Source organism: Danio aesculapii, chromosome 11 (genome assembly GCF_903798145.1).
Source record: "Danio aesculapii chromosome 11, fDanAes4.1, whole genome shotgun sequence".
Taxonomy (NCBI): Eukaryota; Metazoa; Chordata; class Actinopteri; order Cypriniformes; family Danionidae; genus Danio; species Danio aesculapii.
The window spans coordinates 22,329,367-22,352,613 of record NC_079445.1 but is presented as its reverse complement, the minus strand read 5'-3'; the positions used below and the strand labels follow the sequence as shown (position 1 = coordinate 22,352,613).

The 23,247-nt window shown below is 36.7% G+C and overlaps 1 protein-coding gene across 3 annotated transcripts in view; it reads right to left on the bottom strand.

The window, feature by feature from the left end:
- Positions 1 to 23,247, bottom strand: part of foxp4 (forkhead box P4) — a 189,838-nt gene that overhangs the window by 34,406 nt on the left and 132,185 nt on the right. For all 3 annotated transcript variants that reach the window (XM_056468746.1, XM_056468745.1, XM_056468747.1), the window contains exons 7-10: positions 22,449 to 22,653; positions 20,981 to 21,076; positions 14,695 to 14,799; positions 3,161 to 3,248 (exon numbers count right to left, since the gene is read on the bottom strand). In XM_056468746.1, coding sequence (XP_056324721.1) covers positions 3,161 to 3,248; positions 14,695 to 14,799; positions 20,981 to 21,076; positions 22,449 to 22,653 — 494 coding nt within the window. The remainder of the gene's footprint in view (positions 1 to 3,160; positions 3,249 to 14,694; positions 14,800 to 20,980; positions 21,077 to 22,448; positions 22,654 to 23,247) is intronic.

The following is a 23,247-nucleotide window of genomic DNA, read 5'->3' as shown; positions in this document are numbered from 1 at the left end:
TACATAAAGTACAATTAACATATAGTGTCATTTTGTCCATAAGTAGACCAACACGGAATCTGTGCAGAAATCCGCACATTTTTAGTCTATCATTGAGTCTATGTATTTACTTGTGTAAATGTGTGTCAATTTATACTATATAGTTTTTAAATTAATTTCACTAAAATTATTGTGGTATAATAATAGTAATATTAAAACCCTTATATGATTTATTTACAATACAGTTTGTAAAAAAATATTGTCTGTCTTTTAGTAGAATTAATATATGACAGACTTGCCTTGTTTACCAAATAAGTGGATCTAATTGGATTTGCATTAGATATTAAATAAATAAACATTAAATAAATTTTATTTGTGTTAATTCATGTCATATATTATGTTTTTAGTTATGATACTCCTAAAGCCATTCCGCAGAAATCCGCAGATTTTTTTGCAAAATTCATAGCAGAAATAGAAAAAAATGTCAGCAGATTCTGTCTGGCCCTAATAAATGACAGTTATTCAGGGCAATAAAATTTCTCTTACTGAAAATACACAAACTACACTAAAAAATGTTCAGCAAAATTGTTGCAAACCATTTATATGTGTTGAATTTAAACAAATTAAATTTAGTAATGTTCAACTTTATTTGTTTGTTTAAATTCAGCACAAATAAATTGTTTACAGCCACTTAACTTAAAAAATTAAGTAAATTCAAGGAATCATCTTTAAATCTTTTTTTTTTTTCAGTGTACTCAGCTGATTTTAAAAAGTCTGTAATGTGGACTAAGGCAGGCGTTTAAAGAGCGGAGCGGGGCACGGAGGGTGTCCGTGGGCAAAGGAAGTCTGTAGCACTTCCCATGTCCACCCTTCTCCTTATCAGCTCTCTCATTAGAGATGACACCGCGTATATGCGCGCGACAGGCTGCCCGCGGTGCTTGCCGAGAGTCCGCGGCAGGAGGGATGAGAGAGGTGCTGGGAAACTCTCTAATTGGGATCCATCAAAGGCAGATATTCTGGCCGCCTCTCTTGCACCCGCACTCTACATCACTCTTCCCATTACAAGCTCCAGTGATCTCTATCAACTTGTATGACATGTAATGGGCAGAAAATCATGCCAGCTGGGCGAGTATGAGAAACAGTATGAATGATTTCTGGAAGATCAAGTCTTGGCATTGAAGCACAAACACAGATTTGGGTCTTACTTAGTCAAGTCACTGTTTATAACTAGTATTAAGATGTGTTTTGGTTGATTTGGATTGCAAAAAGATGAAGACATGTTTCTGTTTACGTTTGGGGTTTTAATCTGACCTGTTTTAATCAGACTTTTTTCTGCTTTAGACCACTTTCAATCTAATGATCGCTTATTTGATGAACATATGAAAGAGATAAAAGACAATAGAAAATACTGTGTAGAAACGCATTAATAATATCTTTAATCTACACTGTGAAATCAAGAATTTTGTATCTTTACAATGTCACTATCTCTCTCATGGCCATCTAAAAAGAAGGAGAGGAAAGGATAATGAGGAGAATCTGAATGGCCAATTAGTAACAGGTTAACGATATACATACGTATAAATTTTTCCCCTATTTCTGTTTAACATAGAGAAGATTTTTTCAACATATTTCTAAGCATAATAGTTTTAATAACTCATTTCTAATAACTGATTTATTTTATCTTTGCCATGATGACAATAAATAATATTTAACTAGATATTTTTCAAGACACTTCTATACAGCTTAAAGTGACATTTAAAGGCTTAACTAGGTTAATTAGGTTAACTTGGCAGGTTAGGGTAATTAGCAAGTTATTGTATAACGATGTAGGCTATCGGGAAAAAATATATGTACTGTAATTTAAAGAGGCTAATAATTTTGACCTGAAAATGTTTTTTAAAAAAACATTTTAAAAAAATTATTTTTTTTTGAAAATTTTCTTGCTCTGTTAAACATTTGGGAAATATTTAAAAAAGTAAAAAATTCAAAGGGGAATTATTAATTCAGATTTCAACTGTATTATGTGTAAATATGTATGTAAATATACCAAAGTCGTATGTATGTATGTATGTATGTATGTATGTATGTGTGTATATATATATATATATATATATATATATATATATATATATATATATATATAAAAATTTTTTGGTGTTCATAGTTTGTATGATTACAATTGAACTACTAAAGTCACATGGACTGTTTTAACACTGTTTTTAGTCGCTTTTACTTAAATATTGAATCTAAAATAACTTGTGTTACAAACATGAATGAATGAGTAGGTTTACATGGACACCAATAATCCAATAATTTAATGTGATCAGTCTACAATGTAAATAGCAATTTTTGTTTAACTTAATCCAACTAAAACCATAATCAAACTTAAAAGAAATCGAATTAGGACGTGGAGTATGCTGATTTTAGTCGCATTATTGAAGTGCAGTACAGACATGTAAACACCTCAAACTTTTACCATCATGAAGGATTTTCGCCACATTTTGCGACAGGATAGTCTACACACATGGCTGTTTGACACTATTCTCTGCACCTACCGAGTCAGTGAAGGACCACAGACACCTGCATCGTGAAATGTGGCGTTTTTTTTCCCCAATACGGTGTGCTTTTTCAAATTCCTGAATGAAAGTGAAACTGCCAAACTGCAGTTAAAGTTGCCAAATTAAAAAATAAACGTCCGAAATTACATGAAACTCCGAAGGAAATGTGGACAGACTTTGGCATTCATTCAGTTGCTCAAGCGTAAAACGAGACAAAAAGCCGTTTGCTCGCACGCGCCCGTCAGAATCGGCAGGCGAGCACAGAAGCTCCATTGAATATACTGGGGTAAAATAGATGAAAAATAAAAATATACCCCATTACAGATGTCCATGTAAACATAGTCAATGTCTTAGCAGATTGGTAAGTAATTAACAGCAACATTTTCATTTTTGGGTGATCCTGAATGATAAAGACTACATTTTTAAATAAATTGTTCTCTAACATGAATCTCATTGTATACGAGCATAAAAAATAAACTTAATAAGCTGGCTCTGGAAAAAGCATCTGGCAAATGCATAAATGCAAATGAAAACAAAGAAAGCAAGCTAGTCAGGCAGCTTGTACATTGCGTTTGCAAGATTTTTGTAGAAATGTTGATTTTGCGTTTGTGTACGCATCCCACCTGTATCTCCAGCTGTTGAACGACCTGCATCTGGACCCTGCACTGGGCCGTACTGCGATCATCCAGGGCGTGTTCACTATTCAGGTGCCTGAGAGAGAAAGAGAGAGAGAGAGAAATGCAAACATGTGATGACATATCCTGATACACAGTCTACTAGATCAATCCACGACCCTATCTAAACTCCCACAGGGAGATCTGTAAGCATATTTGGACCATCTGCCACAAACCGTGTCGCTGACCTGCCTAATACAGCGCACACGTACACACAAACACACACTGTACGGCTGTGTCTGAGCCTTTTGGGATCATCTCGCAGTTCGTGCAGAGTACGGTAACGTGTTAACACTACATGCCCGGGTGTCGCGTCTTGACAGCACTCACACTTACATTCAAATACAGAGGTCAGCAAGGCAGTCGAGCTCTAGTTTCAGCATCTTGACAAACTACGCAAATAACCACTTCAAAACACAAGGACAGACAGTTGTTTATTTTTCCATTTTGGAGAAGAAATATTTAATGGAATCCTCTCGGGATCAGAGCGGCCCTCTCAGAGGAAACCCCTAACAATAGTGGATTTCCACTTGAAAACACACTTTTCACTAGGCGTATAAACTCAATTTCCTCTCGCAAGAAAATAAAAACAATATTACAACATGAAAGATGTGGAAAGAGAGGTTTTCCGCTGAGGATTGTGTCATATGAATGACCGTACTGTTTGCTGAAAGTGTTGTATTTTATTTATTGTCAGAGCGTGTTTATCGTCGTTCATCGGAGGAGATGAAAATAACTTTAGACACAAACGTCTCGCTATATTAGGTCTGAATGAGTGTCCTAATGTCTCTGTTATTCAGTTGCAATGCAGCTGGAGTGGGATATTATTTTGGAAACGGTTTTGTTTTTTTGTCAGAAAGCGCCGCAGGCCATGAACTCTTGAGTGGGAGTTGAAAAAGAAGAAGAAGAAAAAAAAACACCTGGATATGACTTCATTTGTTTTACTCATCAAGCGCTGCTTCAGATGGGTGAGCTTTGCCCGTAGTTATTCGAGTTATGTTTTCTTTATGAAGCAATCCAAAATAAAACTCCAAAACAAAGCAAAACAAACAGATGATGCAGAGCTGAGAACTGAATGAGGAAACAAAACTGAAGGAAAAAACAGTTTAACAGTTTGTCAGCTAGGACACAAAGATGGGATCTTGGATCTTCCCTTTACACCATCTGTCTCATTCTACCCGTTTTATTTACAACTTTCCCATGCTTGAAATCACACGGATGCACCCCTGCGCGCATATAACACAATTCTATAATCCATAAAACATCCAAACGGTGATGTCATTAATCCCTCCAGGTGTAGAAGGAGCCCCTCCCACCTTCCAAAAACACACCTGGTGAGATTTAATAACTGCGAGGTCAAAGGTCACAGGAGCCTCATGGAAGATACGAGTAGAGGAACCGCAATGATCTCTTTCAGTTATTTTAGTATCCATTAATTTTCTTTTCGGCTTAGTTTCTTTTATTAATCAGGGGTTGCCACAGGGGAATGAACCGACAACTTATCCAGCATATGTTTTGCGCAGCGAATGCCCTTCCAGCTGCAACCCATCACTGTGAAAAATCCATACACACTCATTCACACACATAGACTATGGGTAATTTAGCTTACCCAATTTACCTATAGCACATGTCCTTGGACTTGTGAGGGAAACCGGAGCACCCGGAGGAAATCCATGCCAACATGGGGAGTACATGCAAACTCCACACAGAAATGCCAACTGACCCAGCCGAGGCTCGAACCAGTGACCTTCTTGCTGTGAGGCGATCGTGCTACCCACTGCACCACTGTGAAGCCTATTTTAGTATCTTTCAGACACAATTGTTTAAATTAGTTAACTTTTTTTGTGAGTTTTATTGATCTTTGTTTAATATATATCCCGTCTTTCAGATGAGACCTTAAACCGAGGTCCTGCCTCTCTGTGGTCATTAAAATCCCATGGCATTTCTCGTAAAGAGTAAGGGTGTAACCCCGGAGTCCTGACCAAATTCCCTCCATCAGCCCTTACCCATCATGGCCCCCCCTACCACCGAATTGGCCGTATCACTGTCTCTCCACCTATAGCTGGTGTGTGGTGAGCACACTGGCTCCGTTGTCCTGTGGCTGCCGTCGCATTATCCAAGTGGATGCTGCACACTGGTGGTGGAGTGGACAGACCCCCCTTGTGACTGTGAAGTGCTTTAGGTGTATGGCCGTACACAATAAATGCGCTATATAAATACACACATTACATTACATAACTAGACTATATTTTTCTAATTAATTATAACAAAATAAAATGATATATTTGTTCCAGACTTATTATAATCAGATAAACAATATGATTGTTTCAGTACAGTATAAGAGATTTAAGTTATCAGCAGGGTCAGGCAGAATCTGGAGACTTTGTTTGCTAATTCTGCGTAGAATTTGGTATAAGTGATTTTAAATTTATTTTTTGGAAGAAATTTTATTGATTTTGAGCATGTCGGAGCTAAAAACCTAACACATATAATATAAATAAATAAAACAAAACTTCAGTTTTGCAATCTAATTAGAACCAATTAGATCTTGTTTGGTAAACAAAGGTTTCTCATACAATACGTCCACAAAAATACATATCTGGATATTAATCAATAACATTACTGGAATTAATATAGACATATTTACATGTAAATAAACAGACCGAACAATGAGTTAAAATTCAAAAGATTTGTGAAAGCACAAATTCCAAAAGGGCCTAGTTGTCAGTATTGGCTAATATTACATTTTAATTGTGCATACTAAATTCTCATAATCTTAGAATAATTCTGCCATCAATAAACACTCAATCTTTGAGATCCTAATCTTTAAAAAGTAAAATAAAATAAAACATGTATCACTTCTCACACACTAATGTTTGTTACATAAACAGTTGATTATTTATTTAATATTACATAGAAGACTAAGCCTAAAGCAAACTCTAAACCTAACCATATGACAAATACAAGCCAATTATAATAATGTTATTGAATACCGAAATGTATAATAATAGGGCAAAAAAGACGGCTTAAAATAATGTAACCTGAAATTTGAATATCAGTTAGCCACAATACGGAAATAACCCAGCTTATCGCATCAGACAGAATTCATCATCAGAAGTCATCCGACACCTTTAATCCTGCATTTTTAGCATGGACGATCCACTGTGTTCAGTTCCCCGTTTATACGATGGGACAGTGACAAACAGAAGTGTGTTCAAGCGCCAGATCTTTAACCTTCGCCATACAAACTTATCCCAACCTGCTTTATCTCACCCACTGCATGAGCGGTTTGAGTGTCCGTCTGAAGGAAAAGAGGGGTGCGCATTCACTCTCTCTCATGAGAAATTAAACAAAAACAATGATGTCACCCACTCGACTAATCCAGGCGCAGATAGACATTTTTTCCCCGCAAGCACATGATGATAATAACAAAAACATGATCTCATCTTACTCTCCACAGCCCCCCGTCTTTATGAATAAAGGAACAGACCACAACTTTTATGGTTCATAATAAACAGTAGCAGCATTTTTCGGAGAGACCCGACAATGAGGCAGTGTTTACTCCCTGCACCCCGACAGGGATTTGAGGAGCATTTACAACGGTCACAGAAAGAAAAAAAAAGTCACAAGCCGGGCCTCAACAAAGGCCTTGAGTATTCTAACACATGTCGTCCTGGCATGCCAGAGAAAATTGAACATCATTAAAGAGCTCAGGACGGGAGAGAGCGTGCGTGTGTGTGTGTGAGTGTGAGTGAGAGAGACAGGATGAAGATTAAGAGTGAATGAGTGTTTTATCATTCTCACACTACTCTAGCGAGAGAGAAAACAAGAGATCTAGATTTCGTCAGGGGATAAAAAGTGGTTATATTATGTCCAGATGAAACTGACAGACTATATGTATTTTTTTGTATTTTCTGCACTGATTTTAAGGGGGAATCTGTGAAATGGATTTTTTAAATTATGACGAAAGTGTAGAATACTAAACTCTTAATGGCTGTTCACACAGGGTGTTTTATGGATTTGCCATTGCATATAGTTTTTCCATTTGCTAGATGTTTTGATCATTGCATTTGTGTCTTTTAAATGAGTTCCACAAAGCAAAGTTTAAAGTTTGAAATTTAAAAAAAATAAATAAAAAAATTATGAAATAAAATAAATTAATAAAAAAATAAATAAATTAACTAAATTAAATCATAAATAAAATTAAATAATAAATAAAATAAAAATTAATAAAATAACATAAAATAAAAAATTTAAATAAATAAAATTAAAAAGATAAAAAATTAAATAATTTTTTAAAATAAAATAAATAATAAGATTAAAAAAATGTATAAAAATAAATAAAATAACAAAAAATAAAAATGAATAAAATAAATAAAACAAAATAAATAATAAAAAATAAAATAAAACAAAATAAAATATTTATCAGACTCCTTCCTGTAACAAGGTAACTTGACTGAAAGCCTCCACCTATCACATTTTAACAGAGCAACACTAAAAAAAGGACAGATTCCATATGGACATCGAAAACCGAAATCCTTATTAAATTACCCAAAATGAACATGAACGGGATGAGGGATATGTGGCGCTTTGTGAATGGTGGGCTGGCGGGCGTTCGTTCAGCGGGCACCGATTCCATGTGGGCCTCATTTCCTACTATAAGTGGCAGGCAGCCAGATGGGGCTATAGAATAGACAAAAAGAACAGAAAGAGAGAGAGAGAGAGAGAGAGACTCTTGTCCTGTCTTTAGCGACGACTAAAGTGTTCTGACTAGGCCATGGTGCACGGCAATATCTGTCACCCCCTCCCTTCTTATCTCCTACCCCTCGCGCCTTCTCCGCTTGCCCCGCGGCTATGTGAAATGAGACACCGCGCAACCAAACAACAGCTTTACTCTTAAAACTTTCCCAGACTCTCCGGCTCTTTGATGTGCGTGTCAGCGGCCATCATACGCGCACCGAGCACGCTCTTCACCCCCCCCTCACCAGGGAAGAGTAAAGGAAATTTACATACACATCTTTCCGGCCTGTCAATACAGCGGTCCCCTCGAGGAAGCGCAGCCCTGGAGTCAAAAGACAACACGAGGACCCTGGAAACAAACAAGCGGGGATGTGACCGCCACTTATCAAGGCAAGATACTGAAGGTTAAGAGTTTAAAAAAAAGTGTTTTCACAATTTGATTACATTAAAAGTTGCTAACCTTTTAGTATTCAAACTTTCTAAAACGTTTTAATATGTAAATGAGGTGTTATTTAATTAAATATGCACTAATTTGCATACATTTTAAGCACAAATATCTGACTACACTAAATACATTTACATTTAGTAATTTAGCAGACGATTTGAGGCAATTTAGCAATTCAACAAGAATAATTTATATATTTTATATCATTTTAAATATTTTTTAAAAAATTCATACATTGGATACATATATTTAATACATGCACTTTTTTCCAATATTAAAGTTTTTGTTGTTGTTTTTACAGGGGGGATTTTTAACATCCCTTTTAACACCTCATAATTTATCTAATAAAGTGAACCGCCAGAAAATAGGGGAAAATTTTTAAGCCAAAATAACCAGGCAAGTTGTGTATGATCAAATCTTCAGAACACCAATATGAACAAAACTGTGAAGTTGGTTTAAATAAGTGTTGCCAAAATTAAAAAATAAAAATTAGAAATTTATTTGAAATTAATACAAATTAAATTAATTAATTAACAGCCTTTAAAAATATGCAACTATATATAACTCAAATCTACATGCACAAATGAATAAAGACGGACAAAAAACACTTAAACATGTCTTTCTTATGCTTTCTTTAAACTAAATTAAAATTCATAAAGAAAGAAAGAAAGAAAGAAAAAAAGAAATAAGGAACGAAAGAAAGAAAGAAAGGAAGGAAGAAAGAAAGAAAAGAAGAAAGAAATAAGGAACGAAAGGAAGAAAGAAAGAAAAGGAGAAAGAAAGAAAGGAAGAAAGAAAGAAAGGAAGAAAGAAAGAAAGAAAGAGGAAGAAGAAAAGAAAGAAAAAGAAATAAGGAACGAAAGAAAGGAAGAAAGAAAGAAAGAAAAGAAGAAAGAAAAAAAATAAGAAAGAAATAAGGAACGAAAGGAAGAAAAAAAGAAAAGGAGAAAGAAAGAAAGGAAGAAAGAAAGAGGAAGAAGAAAAGAAAGAAAGACAAAAAAGGAGGAAAGAAAAAAAAGGAAAGAAAAGAAGAAAGAGAGGAGGAAAGAAAGAAAAATAAAGAAGAAAAATAAAGTAGGAAACTAAATTAAACTAAATTAAAATTCATAAAGAAAGAAAGAAAAAGAAAATAGAAAGAATAATTAAATGAATAAAGGAAAGAAAATGTAAAAAAAAGGAAAGAAAGAAAGGAAAGAAAGAAGATAGATGGGAGGAAAGAAGAAAGAAAGAAAAAGGAAAGGAGGAAAGAAAGACATAAAAGAAGAAAGAGGAAGGAAAGAAAGAAAGAAAAGAAAGAAGGAAAGAAAGAAAGAAGTAAAAAAAGAAAAGGGGAAAGTAAGAAAGAAAAAGAAAAAAGTAATAAAGAAAGAAGAAAGACAAGGAGAGAAGAAAAAAGGAACGAAAGAAAAAAGAAAGAAAGAAAAAAAAGAAGAAAGAAGGAAAGAAAGAAAGAAAGAAAGAAAGAAAGAAAGAAAGAAAGAAAGAAAGATGGAAGAAAAGAAGAAAGAAAAAGGAAAGGAGGAAAGAAAGACAAAAAAGAAGAAAGAAAAAAGGAAAGAAATAAAGAAGAAAGGAGGAAAGAAAGAAAGAAAAAGAAAGAACGAAGGAAAAAAGAAAGAAAGAAAGACAGGCAGAAAGAAAGTAAGATGTAAAAAAAGAAAGGAGGAAAGATAGAAAGAATAAGAAAAAAAAGAAAGAAAGAAAGTCCCAACATTGACAGGTTCATGATGAAAACAAATATCTTTTTGTCAACCGCATCTACAACTCGGGCTACTGTTGACCTGCAAGTTATCAAAGAAGGTGGTCGAAGTAGAGAAAATAAAGAGCGTAGAGAGAGTGTAGATTGCCAACTTCAAGCCCGCTGGGGCAACGGCAGCAGCAACAGTCTGACTCGCACCCCTGTGACAGGCGGACATGTCAGGACTTTCCACTGTGAAGTCTCATTATTTTAACACACAGAGACAATGGGACTGTTTACATCGCCTTCCCTGTCTGATCTCTTCCTCTCTTTATCTCCTCTAACCCCCCCTTCCAGCATCCCTAAAGACCCCAAACTGGCAAACACACGCGCAAAGAAAAAGAGATGGAGAGAAGAAAGAAGATTGGGAAAAGGGAGATAGAGGAGGGGAGGGAGCCTCTTTTTGATGTCTTTGCTTGTATCCAAGAAACAAAGGCTTCTAATTGTAAATGAGCTAATTAAGTAAACCACTAACGAAGCGTGAAAACAATTTGCTTGACCCAGCAGTGGAGCGCTCAGGGATGGAGAGGTGGAATTATGGGAGCGGGGAGCTAATCGGCCTCTGACAGCATTGAAGAGCTGTGAGGAGCTACCTGATCAGAGACGCGCACACACACATATTCACATACAGTACACACACGCACACACTCTTCAACACAGGAGAGGTCAACAGGAAGAGAACAGGACATCTGTCTCTATGGTTACTAGTGTGAATGAGCTTCCTGTACAAAAGTATTAAGACGAACCCTTGGGGAGAAATCTTGTATAAAGAGTGCAGTTCATTATTGGAGTTTGTGCACGCTGACAACATCTGAATTCAGAAATAAGGTCAGAAATGAACACCAAGTTACTGATTAATTTAAAGTTTTAATGTAATGACACTTGTGTAATGTGTCAATGTAAAGAGGCATTGTTTAAATTTAATAGTAGTTTACCATCATGTACACTAACTTGACATATATTGAGGGTACAAGAATCAGAGATTGAAATTCAATACCTTTTAAGACCTTTTTTAAGGCTCTTTGCATACATTTTAAGACCTCTTCACCACTTCAGGTTTCAACCAGTAACACTGTCGACATTTTAACTTGCAGTATATTTACTAAATACTAATCGCAAGAAACGAATCATAAACTAAAACTGTATTTATACTCTGAATAAAAACGTTAATCCAGCAGGTGGCGCCTTTACAAGAGCAGGAATAACAGTGTTTCCCTGGTTACTGCAGTAAACAAAGCAGTGTGATATCAAATCTAGCAGGATTAATTTCTTTATTTTATAAACTACACAGCATCCCAATATTAAAAGATTAAATTCAGGTCAATTTAAAAATTAAGGCATACTGATACCGAATTTAATACATGTAAAATAGCATTTAAGAGTTTTTAATACTTTTTAAGAGCCTTAATTTTCTCCAAATTGATTTATCAATTTTTAATACTCTTTAGGACCCCGCGGAAACTCTAATATTCTAGACTTAACATGTTTTGCAGCAACATTTGGCGACTATTGTGACATTTAGACATTTCTTTAAAACAGCTTTAGCTATAATAATACCAAGGCTGTATTTATTTGATCAAGAAAGTAGTATAAGTAAATATGAAATTGTATCATGACTTCCCTTGGAAAAATTAACCATGCTTTTTTTATATAGTTTAAAATTGCAACAACCATGTTTTTTCCACTTGTATGAGCAAAGTCTCACTACAAATACCATGGTTAGATTCGCAAAGCCAAAGGAAATTTGTGGTTATCATAAGCTGCATTCCAAACGGCACACTGTACACTATGCACTTATGCACTATGTACTTATGGACTCACACACTCAACAGCATAGTACATGGATGTAATGTCGTTCCAAATGGGACACTAATGTTTTTTTTATTAAGCGGAAATTCAAACGGTTTCCCTGATGACGTTTGACGGTTTCCAAATTAGTGAAATAAATGACCAAACTACCCAATAATACCTGCCATTAGAATAACCGCATTCACTATCAATCTATATTATAGATCAAGCTATAATCACTCTCGTAGGAGAATTTTGCTTTCACAATCCAAAATAAATAAAGTTATCCAACATGTACTCTCGATAGCTCCGGCCCTTCCGTTACGTGAGCAAAACCGCAGTTGTTGAGTGCGTGAAGAGTCCAACATTGCACGCTTCATTTTACCAGTTGAATGAGTGCATCATCCGCGTAATTAAAGTGCACTTACTATTTGTAAAGTTTTCAGTGTGAATGCACTACTTACACTATTTATACTACAAAATGGTGTAGAATAGTGCACAAGTATGTGATTTGGGACGCATCTATAGTAACAAACATTCTAACCACAAATTAAGCACGACTTGTCGACACTAATTATGGTTAACCCATGGTATATTATGTAAAACTGTGGTTTAACAAATAGAAGTCAAAAAGGTTTGGTTACTACAAATCTGCTATAAACAAATCATGGTTAATTTCCATAATTGTTAAATAATTGTTTTAAAAATAAAATAAAATGAGTTACTTCAGTCTTTAGTGTCAAATGACCCAAATAATTTTACTTTGATTTGGTGATCAGGGAAGAGTTGCACCAGCTGTTCATAAGTTCTTTGTTAAACTAGAACCTAAAGTTCACACTCGAGGTTTAGTAACTACTAGCTAGTTCGTAACTAACTTTGTTTTTACTTCAGTTGCACCACATGTTCTTAAGGCAAAACGTACTTCATAGGTCGAAATCTCTCCATAAAGTAATGCGTAGTCGCACTGAATAACATAATATCCAAAAAGCATTTAAATCCGAGAAGCATTTAAACTGCTTTCAAATTCTAAAACTATATACATATATATATTGCATCTATAGAAGTGGTCCTCAACCACTGGTACTGGTCCGTGGATCAATTGGTAACGGGCCGCAGAACAAATCCTTAATTATTTCCGTTTATTTATCATTTGAGTCTGAACGATCTTTTATTTTGAAAAGTCTTTTATTTTGAAAAATGACCGTAATCTCTTGGTTACATCTCGGTCACTTAATCCCCCAAATATAACCCACAGGCAGCAAAATGAGTAAGAAACAAACATCTTTGGAAAGTTTCTTTGCGAAGGTGAAAAGGCCCAGAGACGGACCTGCGAACTGCCAAGGAATGGATCCGCAACCCATTTGTCAACAAATCAGGTGAATCCACCATGGCTGTGCAAGAAGATCAACTGATGGAGATCTCAAATGATGGCCTTTTAGGGGCCATGCGCGTATCGCGTCTTTTCTAGAGTTCGCACAAGTTTGTTGTTTCTAATGGAGGTGGTCCGCGGTGATCAAAAGGTTGAGGACTACTGATCTACAGTATTTAACTGTCCTATGAAAAAGAAATGACAAATAACATTTTCAAAGTCAGTCACTAATAACACACCTACTATGTTCTATGTATTATAATGATACACCTAATACATACCTACATCGCGAGTCGTGAATGTACGCAAAATACACGTTATCAAAATATTAGACTTGAATTTTTTAAATATCCTACGCATGAAAGAGAAAAAAACTGCAAGAAAAACTCAGTCATGAAGAAATTCTCGTAATTGAGGAATACAATGAAAACACTCATTGAAAGATAACTAAACTCTTCATTCTAAAACCAAAAATGCGAGATTTGGGAGGAAATTAAGGCTGTGAGTAGAGGGAGATCATTCTTCATTGTCATCGCAAGTTCATCAGTGTAAACTAATCTCGCTGTCATCTCATTTCTACTGTTATATAGGTGATGCTACCATAAATATTTAGTTGGAACGTAGCGTTACACTTCAACTAAGATAACACAAAATATTTAGAAGTGTGCGAGCTGTAACTTAGTGTCCCTTTAACTCACAACTAGGCTACATTTTAACTTGCGCACACTGCTGGTGCAGCCGGCCCCCTGAGACATCTTTTTATGATTACTATCAACTAAATTGAATATAATTCTGTTGTGCTACATGATATATTTGTTCCAATGTGTGTTTATATACAACTATTAAATAAAAAACGTACCACAGACGTAATAAAATGTCTATACGTACATTTAAAATCAATGTGCTTGTAGCTCCACAGAGGGCACTCTAGTTTACTCTGCCTGTGTCCTCTCATTGCGAAATACCTGTCTATCAAGCGTTTTCATACACGAGTACAGTCCCACAGCGCTGGCGAATGTCTCACGCTCTCTCCAGCAATAACCTTGCACCCCCCCACCTCCCTGTGGAATTCATTCCTCTCTTGTCTGTTTAAACATCACACCTGAACACGGCTGTCAGTCGGCCGGCTTTCTTATTGCCTGTCCTCTCATCCCCGCACACACATCAGTGCAAGAGAAGGCCTTTAGTTTACAAGCGATCTGCAAGCTCATCGAAAAAAAAGGATGAATGCACGCTGACAAGAGGGAAGCACTAACAGTCAGAGACTTATTTTGAGGGACGCAGCGGGCAATGATGAATGCTCTGTAGCTCAACAGGGGGGATTTATGCAAGTTACGAGGTTTGACATGAATGTAGCGGATGACATGCTTGCGAAGAGAAACTGATGGACTGCTGTCACTCACTTGATGAACTGGCCCATGTCTTCGCAGAGCGCCTCGCAACCAGGCCACTTGCACTCGCCGTGTCCGTAGAGCGGGTGAGAGGCTGTGTGTTCCTCGTGGGTCGAGCTGAGAGTGACCAAAAAACAAAAGATTAGAACCACGTATCTTTCAGATTGAAAATAGTTAATCCAGGGTAAACGGGTTATGTTATTTGACCATTCACACTTCTTATAATTGACCCAGGGTTAAAAATTAAACCTGGGTATTCACAAGTTGATGCTTCACGGTGTATGAAATCCTAAGTAAAACCTGTTCACATAACAGCTCTGGCATTAAACATCCTCATATTGTACAAACAGATGTCATCATTTCAATATGTTCCCTCTGCCGCCGTGCTTTCAGTCGCCGCGGCAGTAGTAAGTGCACCTGCAGCTTTTCACCGATTTTGAGATTTTTATGCTTTCGATGAAGTAGCAGAGCCCTTTATATCAGTAGTTCCCAGCCTTCTTTTTGCCGGAGACCCCCTTTTCCCCTGGAAAATATTGTAAGGCCCCCCTCCACATTTAATGACATTATTGCTCACATTCGTTTGCAGTAGGTATGACAATAAAAGGTTGTTTTCAAACAAACGGAATGTTTATTACTATATCTAGATATGTTTATGCACAAATAATAGCCTAATGTAAAGTATAAAAGCAAAACCTCAGTAGGCCATTTGTGTTAGGTACACCTTGCTGTATTGGGAATGAGTCGTCTGCAAATGTCTTATTAGATTGGATGGCCTCATGCATTCATTAGCAAGAGCTTTGGTGCAGATAATGCACTGTGGCCGAGTGAAAGACTCTTTGCTTTGAGAAAATGGAATAAAACCATAGTTCAGGTGACTATCTTGGTATTTCCTGCATTTCTTGTTTCCAGTATTGCTAGTGCTGTGACATGAAATGTTTGGAGCTTCCTCACCTGGGTCCAATATGTTTGGGTCATTATTTTTAGCTGCTGAAGGCGAATAAGATACTTTTTTTGTGGAGGACGAATTACAAATTTGTCAATTTTTTTGGTTAGCCAGGGGATAATATGAGCTAAGGCAACATGATCGTTTTCCTAATTGTCCACTGCTAAAAATGTTTAAAAATATGACGCAACCCCCCACAGAGCTTGCTGTGGGCCGGGACCCCCCTGTTGAGAACGGTTGCTTTAGACCATGTGCCGGACCATTTCTCCCTGTTTTGCTGGTAATGTCTTTAAATAAACAACTATTTAGGCCTATTTAATTATTCTTTTATTATTTATGTGCAATAATTAAAACATAAAATGAGATAGTAAAATATAATCAACAACAAAAATGTAAATAAAAACTGTAAATGAAAACATAAAGCTCATTTATTGACCGTCTTATAACAAACACTGTACACCTCTCTATATTTAGGCTAAAACACTGCTTTATTATTTATTTAGGCCAACTTATTTCTGTATGTATGTATGTTTGTACTGTACTTTCATTTTAGTTGTCTTTGATTTCTTTAATTTTACTTTCCAAAATGAATCCTCAACTTCACATCACTGTAAACAAGTTTACAATGATTATAAAGCTTCTTAACATGTTTTTAATAATTAATGAAGGAATTATAATGCTTTGTTTCATTAATTCATCTTCATTTAGTAGCAGGGTTTTTACAGCTACTGTATATTTCTGTCCGTTCCGTCCCTTTGTGCCCCCTGGCGGCATAGTCGCAAACTGCGGTTATACCTAAAAACACGTGTTGGTGCGGTGGCGGTGCCACTCATGGCGGTAATGCTCCTTTTAAAGTGTCATCCACTGTATAGACCTAGGGCTGGGCGATTTGGCCTAAAATCAAAATCTCAATCAATTGAACAAAATTGATTAATAGTTAAGAGTTATTTTGTAATGAATTTGATATTTAGTTTTAGTCATTTCAGAGCTTAAGGTCTATAAACCCCACCCTTCCATAAGCCAACTCTGCTTTGATTGGTCAGCTTGCCAAGTCTGTTTTGATTCGATTTCAAAGTGTTTTTATGTCACAGGGAGGTGGGGATTATGCAAATATGTTACTTTGATTGTGTTGATGTAGATCAGCGGCAGTTGTTAAGATGATTAAAAGAGAATTCTCTTTTGACAGACAATACCCTTATTTATCATTCACTTTTTTGATTAACAATTTTGCAAATGGTTAACATTGAAGGACAGCTACGTTACAAGCTGCAATTATGCTCATTTTCAAAAATGACCCGGTTGCCTTCACCCTTTGATATTTTTCCACTCAAGTGCCAAAATGAAGGGGGGCTGTTTATTTCCAAAGTGTTGCGTTTTCATGACTGAATGTGAAAATGAGGCACATGTTTGGCACCACCAAGCAGGATGCCAAACAGTGCCAGATTGGTGCAGGGTTTTATCTTTAGAATAATGATAATCCAGGGGTTAAGCGCAATATTACTAAAAAGCTCTGAGCTGTGACATACAAGAGTGTCCAATCCTGTTCCTGGAGGGTCAATATGCTGTAGAGTGTAACTCCTACCAGCTTCAACACACCTGGATGTTCAAAGTTCAGTGGTGGCCATGTTTGCTCCTGCCTTTCTAATAATCATTTGACCTTGATTAGTTTGTTTATATATGTTTGAATATGGTTGCCACTCTTCAGGAAAAACTTCGGCACCCCAATTCTACCTATTCCACCTATTCTAGTCAGTCTGAAAACAATGATTGACTGGTCCAAGGTTGTTTATTTAGGTCTGGAGCTCTGCAGGACAGTGGACTTCCAGAAACAGGTTTGAACGCCACTGAAGTAAGGTGTAGGAGTGTTCAGGAAAACTATTTACTTTAGTTTGTGAGGCAAAATGACACACTTAATCTTTAAAAACATTGAAACGCCTGCTTGCCTAATCAAAAAAGCCTATTGGGGTTGATATGTTATAGCAATTTTGAGGTAGTCCCACACATATGCGACTAATACAAAGCAATGAAGCAATGGAAACGCTCTCAGACGCTCACTGTCTGGGAAAGCCGATAGCTTTGAGACAGTCCTTCAGGAAGCTTTGAACAAATGCAGTTCGAAAGGACCTGGTAAATGTAAAAACCAAAAGGTCTTCCATAATTGTGACGGACGGGCTGCCAGTATTAAGTGTGTAACATTGTATTAGCATCTCACGCTAGGATGCAGGTTCAAATATCCTTAGATGCGGCCAGGAACAACATGCCGCCATCTAATTACAAACGAACGTGGATGATCTTCAGATGTTTTTGGGTAGCTGCGAGAGTGAGGATAAGGTGGTTGCTGATGTGCTGACAAGGCCTGCTGGTGGGGCCTGGGGATAAGCGCTACAGTTCTGTTTCGTTTGAGATACAGCCACTACTGTGTGCTCTGTGGCCTAGAAGTCTGGATTGGGTCTCTCTGGCCCGGCTTCTGTAGAGACCCATAACGGATCAGCCTCGAACCCCCGCCAGCAGTCTCATCCAGCAATTTTTCATTTCGGGTCTGGCCGGCTGCCACGGACTAGCATGTAGCTTGGGTTTTTTCGTGAAGGCAGGGACCACAGAATCCTTCGTCATGTGTCTGACTGCTGCTAAGCATGGGCAGGGGGCTGAAATTGGGAGGGGGGTGCATGGCTTGTGGCGGTTGAAGGTCTGGGGAACTCTTCCCAATTCCACATCAGAGTACTTGCTTAATATAAAGCAGCTTGCTCACAGATGAGGCCCTCCTGAAGCGGCGTGCACACACACACACACACACACATGTCCTCCCTCCTCTTCATCAGATGTGCTGGCAGTGGACGGCCCACGCAATTCAGAAGCTGCTCGAGCGCTAGACATTACAAACTACTGGCAACCACACTGTCCACATGTGCCATGCATTAGCCTCACCACACAGTTTTTCTTCTCTTTTGAGTTGTGTGTGTGTGTGTTTGTGTGTAAACGTGTTAGGCCAAGTAAGAGAGAACCGTGTTAGAAGAAAGCATAATGGAGAGCGAGCTTTTCTTTTTGTTTTAGCCATGTCCGTGTAGCATGACAGGGTCAGTGTATGTTAGTGCTGCTGGTGTGCGGGGGTTTATTTAACTGTAGTTTGGACAGCCCACCGGTGTAAAAATGGCCATATAACATAAACGAATCCACAGAACCACTGTAAAAGGTCACACTGCAAGACTATTTAAGTGAATGACAATGCTCCATAAAAAAATAAAGCTATTATTTATTTTTGCATAGAGATACATAGATAAACAACTTCAATAAACAACCAGCAGAGGTTAAATGTTAACATTGGTTTTATTCTATAGACCATTTTGAGAGGTGTAAACAAAAACAATGGTCCAAGCGTAGTTCTTGTTTTACATTTTAAATTTTATTTAATCAAAATGTATTTAAAATTTCATTTAATAAAAATGTACAATTTTAGTTAATATAGCTCTAGAAAATCTAAAAAGAGCCACATATTAATAAATAATGTCATGATAGCCGTTTTAACATTAAGTTATGGTTGGATTGCCTCTTATTACAGTAATGAAATAGTTTGATAAGCAGGAAAGTTCATGGGCCAATGACATCACTACATTGAAATGGTCTATAAAGAAATATTTTATTGTTCATTTTTTTTATAATTAATGATGTATTAATAAATAATGCCTAAAATGCCATTAAATGCTTATTGTTATTACAATAATTACTAATAATGTATGTCTGTACTATCCAAGCATGCTATGTGTGGATACCAATCCTTATTTAAAACAATATTGCCTACAATAACTTTCCACCAGGAGTCAGACTATGTGTACACCTTTTTTTTCAGACTGTGTACTTGTCTATCTGTGCCTACATGTTTTTCTTAACACATGTATTGCCTGTCATGTATTTATCGTCTTCTATGTATTACGCCCGATTCGCACAGGGCTTCAGCGTCAACGCTTGACAGAGGACGTGTCTGAAGTTGGGGCTGACGCGATCGTCATAGCAGCGTAAGTCAATAAAATTAGTCAGCAATTGGCTGCTGTCTGAGCTGGTGTAGTTGCATACAGTGATCTGATTGGCTGACGCTTCCGTTGGCGCTTGAAAAGAATTTCCCAACTTGTGCAGCAAGCAACACCACTGAAGAGGTGCCGATGGAGTTCAGCAACGCCTAACATCACCCATTCAAAGTTAATGGGAAGCGTTGACGTCAACGCACTGTGTGAATGGGCCGTTACTGTCGAAATTGCTAACTGTATATTGTATACTGTAGTTATATGGTTATATAGGATGGGTTGGTTCCGATAAATTATCTCTATATAAAAGTAAAATATCAAAACACTCCAAACATTTATCCAAATAAATAAATGTTAAAACTTTGGCTGCCCATTTGTTTGGGGACCTGAAAATGCTTTTTAATATGAAACCTTTGAATATTGTTTTAAAAGTGTCATTTGTTTTTAGAAAATTTTTTCTCATGAAAATGCACAAGAGACTTTCATATTTGTTGATCGTTGTCACTTTTTCCAGGTGGACAACACAAGATATTTTGAAGAACATTGGAAACCATAGCCATTGACATTCATAGTGGGAACAAAACAGTAAGGATGTCGGGATCCGATCACATGATCAGAAATCAGACTCGATCAGAATCGAAGGTTACCTCCCGATCAGGACTCAAATATATATATATATATATATATATATATATATATATATATATATATATATATATATATATATATATATATATATATATATAGTTTTATTTTCCTTTTTTGTTTACATGCCTGCTGGGTGTTTTAAGTTGAGGTGCTATTTGTTCTTATATTAGATTTTTTAAATATTTACTGTTGCACTAAAGTCCAAAAGTGAAGAATTGATGTTATTTATTACTTGATTGTTCAAGCTACCTCACAGAAGTGCTCTGTTTGTTAACAGAGTTGTTGAGTGTTAAAATAAGGTGAATTAAATAAAAAAGAAGGAACCTCCTGGATCTGTTTCTTCGCTCTTCTTTAGTCTTTTTTATGTATTATAGAAGTATCTGATCGGGTTTCAGTATCGGTAGACACTCAAAATCAAATGACTTGGACTCGAGGGCAAAAAAGCCTGATCGGGACATCCATACAAAACATATTATAACAGTCAATGGCTGCTGCTTTCCCACATTTTTCAGCATATGTACTTTCATGTTCAATAGAAAAAAGAAACTCAAATAGGTTTAGAACAAGAGGAGGAAGAGAAATGATGAGTAAATAATGACACATTTTTTGGTTGAACTATCCTTTTAAGACACCTCCTGATTTAGATGCCTGGATAAAAATGTGTGTGTTTGTGTGTGTGTGTTTTACTCACTGAGTGCTCTGCAGGGGAGTGCCTTTGGAATAGGGCGTGAGATGCTCGTCACTGGACTCCTTGGTGAAGGACGAGATCCACTCAAAGAGTCTTGCTCTTCAAAATGGAAAGAAAGTATGAGTACCTCACAGTAGGACCACTTTCCTCTCTCTCTTACTTATACACAGCTGCTCACCTCTCAGCTAAATGATCACCTACATTTGTTCCCACTCCACTCACACTCACACACACACACACACTCATGCTAAACTGGCACAGGGGCGTCAGTCATGCTGAAGGCATGCTATGTTCTGAGGAACTCACACAAGCACCAAATATCAAATGAACCCAGGCATTTTACATCAGATCATCAAACAGCACCTGACAGCAGAGACCTTGAAATATGATGTGTGTGACAAAAAATATCTGTTTATGAAATACTGTCATGTAGTGGTTAGCACTGTGAATGCACATGATGAAAATTTTACCATAGCTGTAACACTTGTTTGTTTGCTATCTATATACTGTCAATTTTAACTTGTTATATAGTTGCCAACAACATTCTGTTTTTTATTAAAATGTAAAATATTAATCCATTACTAGCCATTAAACAGAAAAATGTAGGTTTTATTAAAACATTTTCGTTTGTATTTATGCTATCCTTGAGTCAAAGATGAGATGTCTTTCGCACACAGAATGTTTTTCCCCTGCTTTCTTTTACTGGCAGTTATTTTTGTTAATATGGTTTAATTATCATCCTTTAAAATAACACTGCTTTAATAGGAGATTGTCTCCCCATTTATTTATAGTTACCTGATTATCTGGGACCTTTAGTCTGAACAGTTTTAGATAAAAGAGAATAATTTTTTAAAATGTCAATAGTTTTTTTAAGAACATTTTTGTTGAATAAAAAGTGCATGTATACCGCTATATTTAGCTTGTTTTGACACATTTTTTTAATTTGTGGCAAGGAAATAATTAGTTTGGTCTAGCCAGCGAAGGCAAATGGTAAATCCTTAGTGTTGAGCCCTAAAAACTTATGTTAAATAAAAATAAAACATTTAGGAGGCATGTGGACGTAACAGATAATCTAAATCAAGTCATTTTAACATGCCAAAGTAAAATTATGCATATAAAATATATTTTCCCAACAACAAAATTGTGGCTAGTGAAAATGGCGAATGGCTAGTAATGTTGGAAAACTACTAGCCGCAGTGGCTGGTGATCAAAAAGTTTGATGTGAAGCCATGATGATAATAATAATAATAATAATAATAATAATAATAATAATAATAATAATAATAATAATAAAAATAATAATAATAATAATAAGTATTATAAATAAATAAATAAATAAATAAATAAATAAATAAATACAAATACTTACTTACAAATATCATTGACAAAAACAATTATAAAAAAAAAACATCATATTTTGGCCCGCTATATCAGGTTGAAAATGACGTAAGCTCATGCATTTTCCACTGACCTGTCTCTCTTTGGAGTGTGCACAGAGTTTTGTCCATTTGGCAAAGGATGATGGGGGATCTGAGGTGAGACCTTGGAGGCCGAGTATGAGGTAGTGTTGGAGCTGTTGGTGGTCAGATCGAGGCCCTCGTGTTTCATGACCTCCTCTGTGCTCTGAACACCGGCCACATCCTTCCACAACTGCTGCAGGTCAGTGGGACACATGGCTGAAACACACACACACACACACACAAAATAGATTATTACAAACTATAAACCATACAACAATCAACCAATATGTCACTGCCTTTAGTAAATTAATAGCACTTTTTTGCCACTGAAATCCAAGCACACACAAAAAGACCTCCACAAAAAAGCCCCGACTCAACAACAGGTGCCATATGATGAAACCGACTCAAAGTAGACCGATTTGTTTTTCAGTTTTTGCTCGTCTTTGTTGTGCTAAAGGCTATAAGCCCAGTGTTGATAGATTAGAGCTCCTTCAAAAAGCATCAAACCTTTGACTCTCCTTATCACACCTCCAAAGCCCTCTTACCGCATTTTGAATGGTGGCCAGCTGGCAGCGCATCCCACCCTAGAGATCTCAAGGTCTGGCGGTACACTGACATTAGTGTAGCAAGCCATAAAACACCAGGCACACACCGCGCCACACTTCACTATGGGAGGGGGCGGTGTGGGGTGGGGGCGCCAACGAGACTTCAGTTCACAAGAGACCAGAAGGAGGGAACTTTCCAAATCGGAGGAAGCAAACGGCTAATTTCAGCGTGTTTTTGTTATCTTTCAACATCTCCGCAAATCCC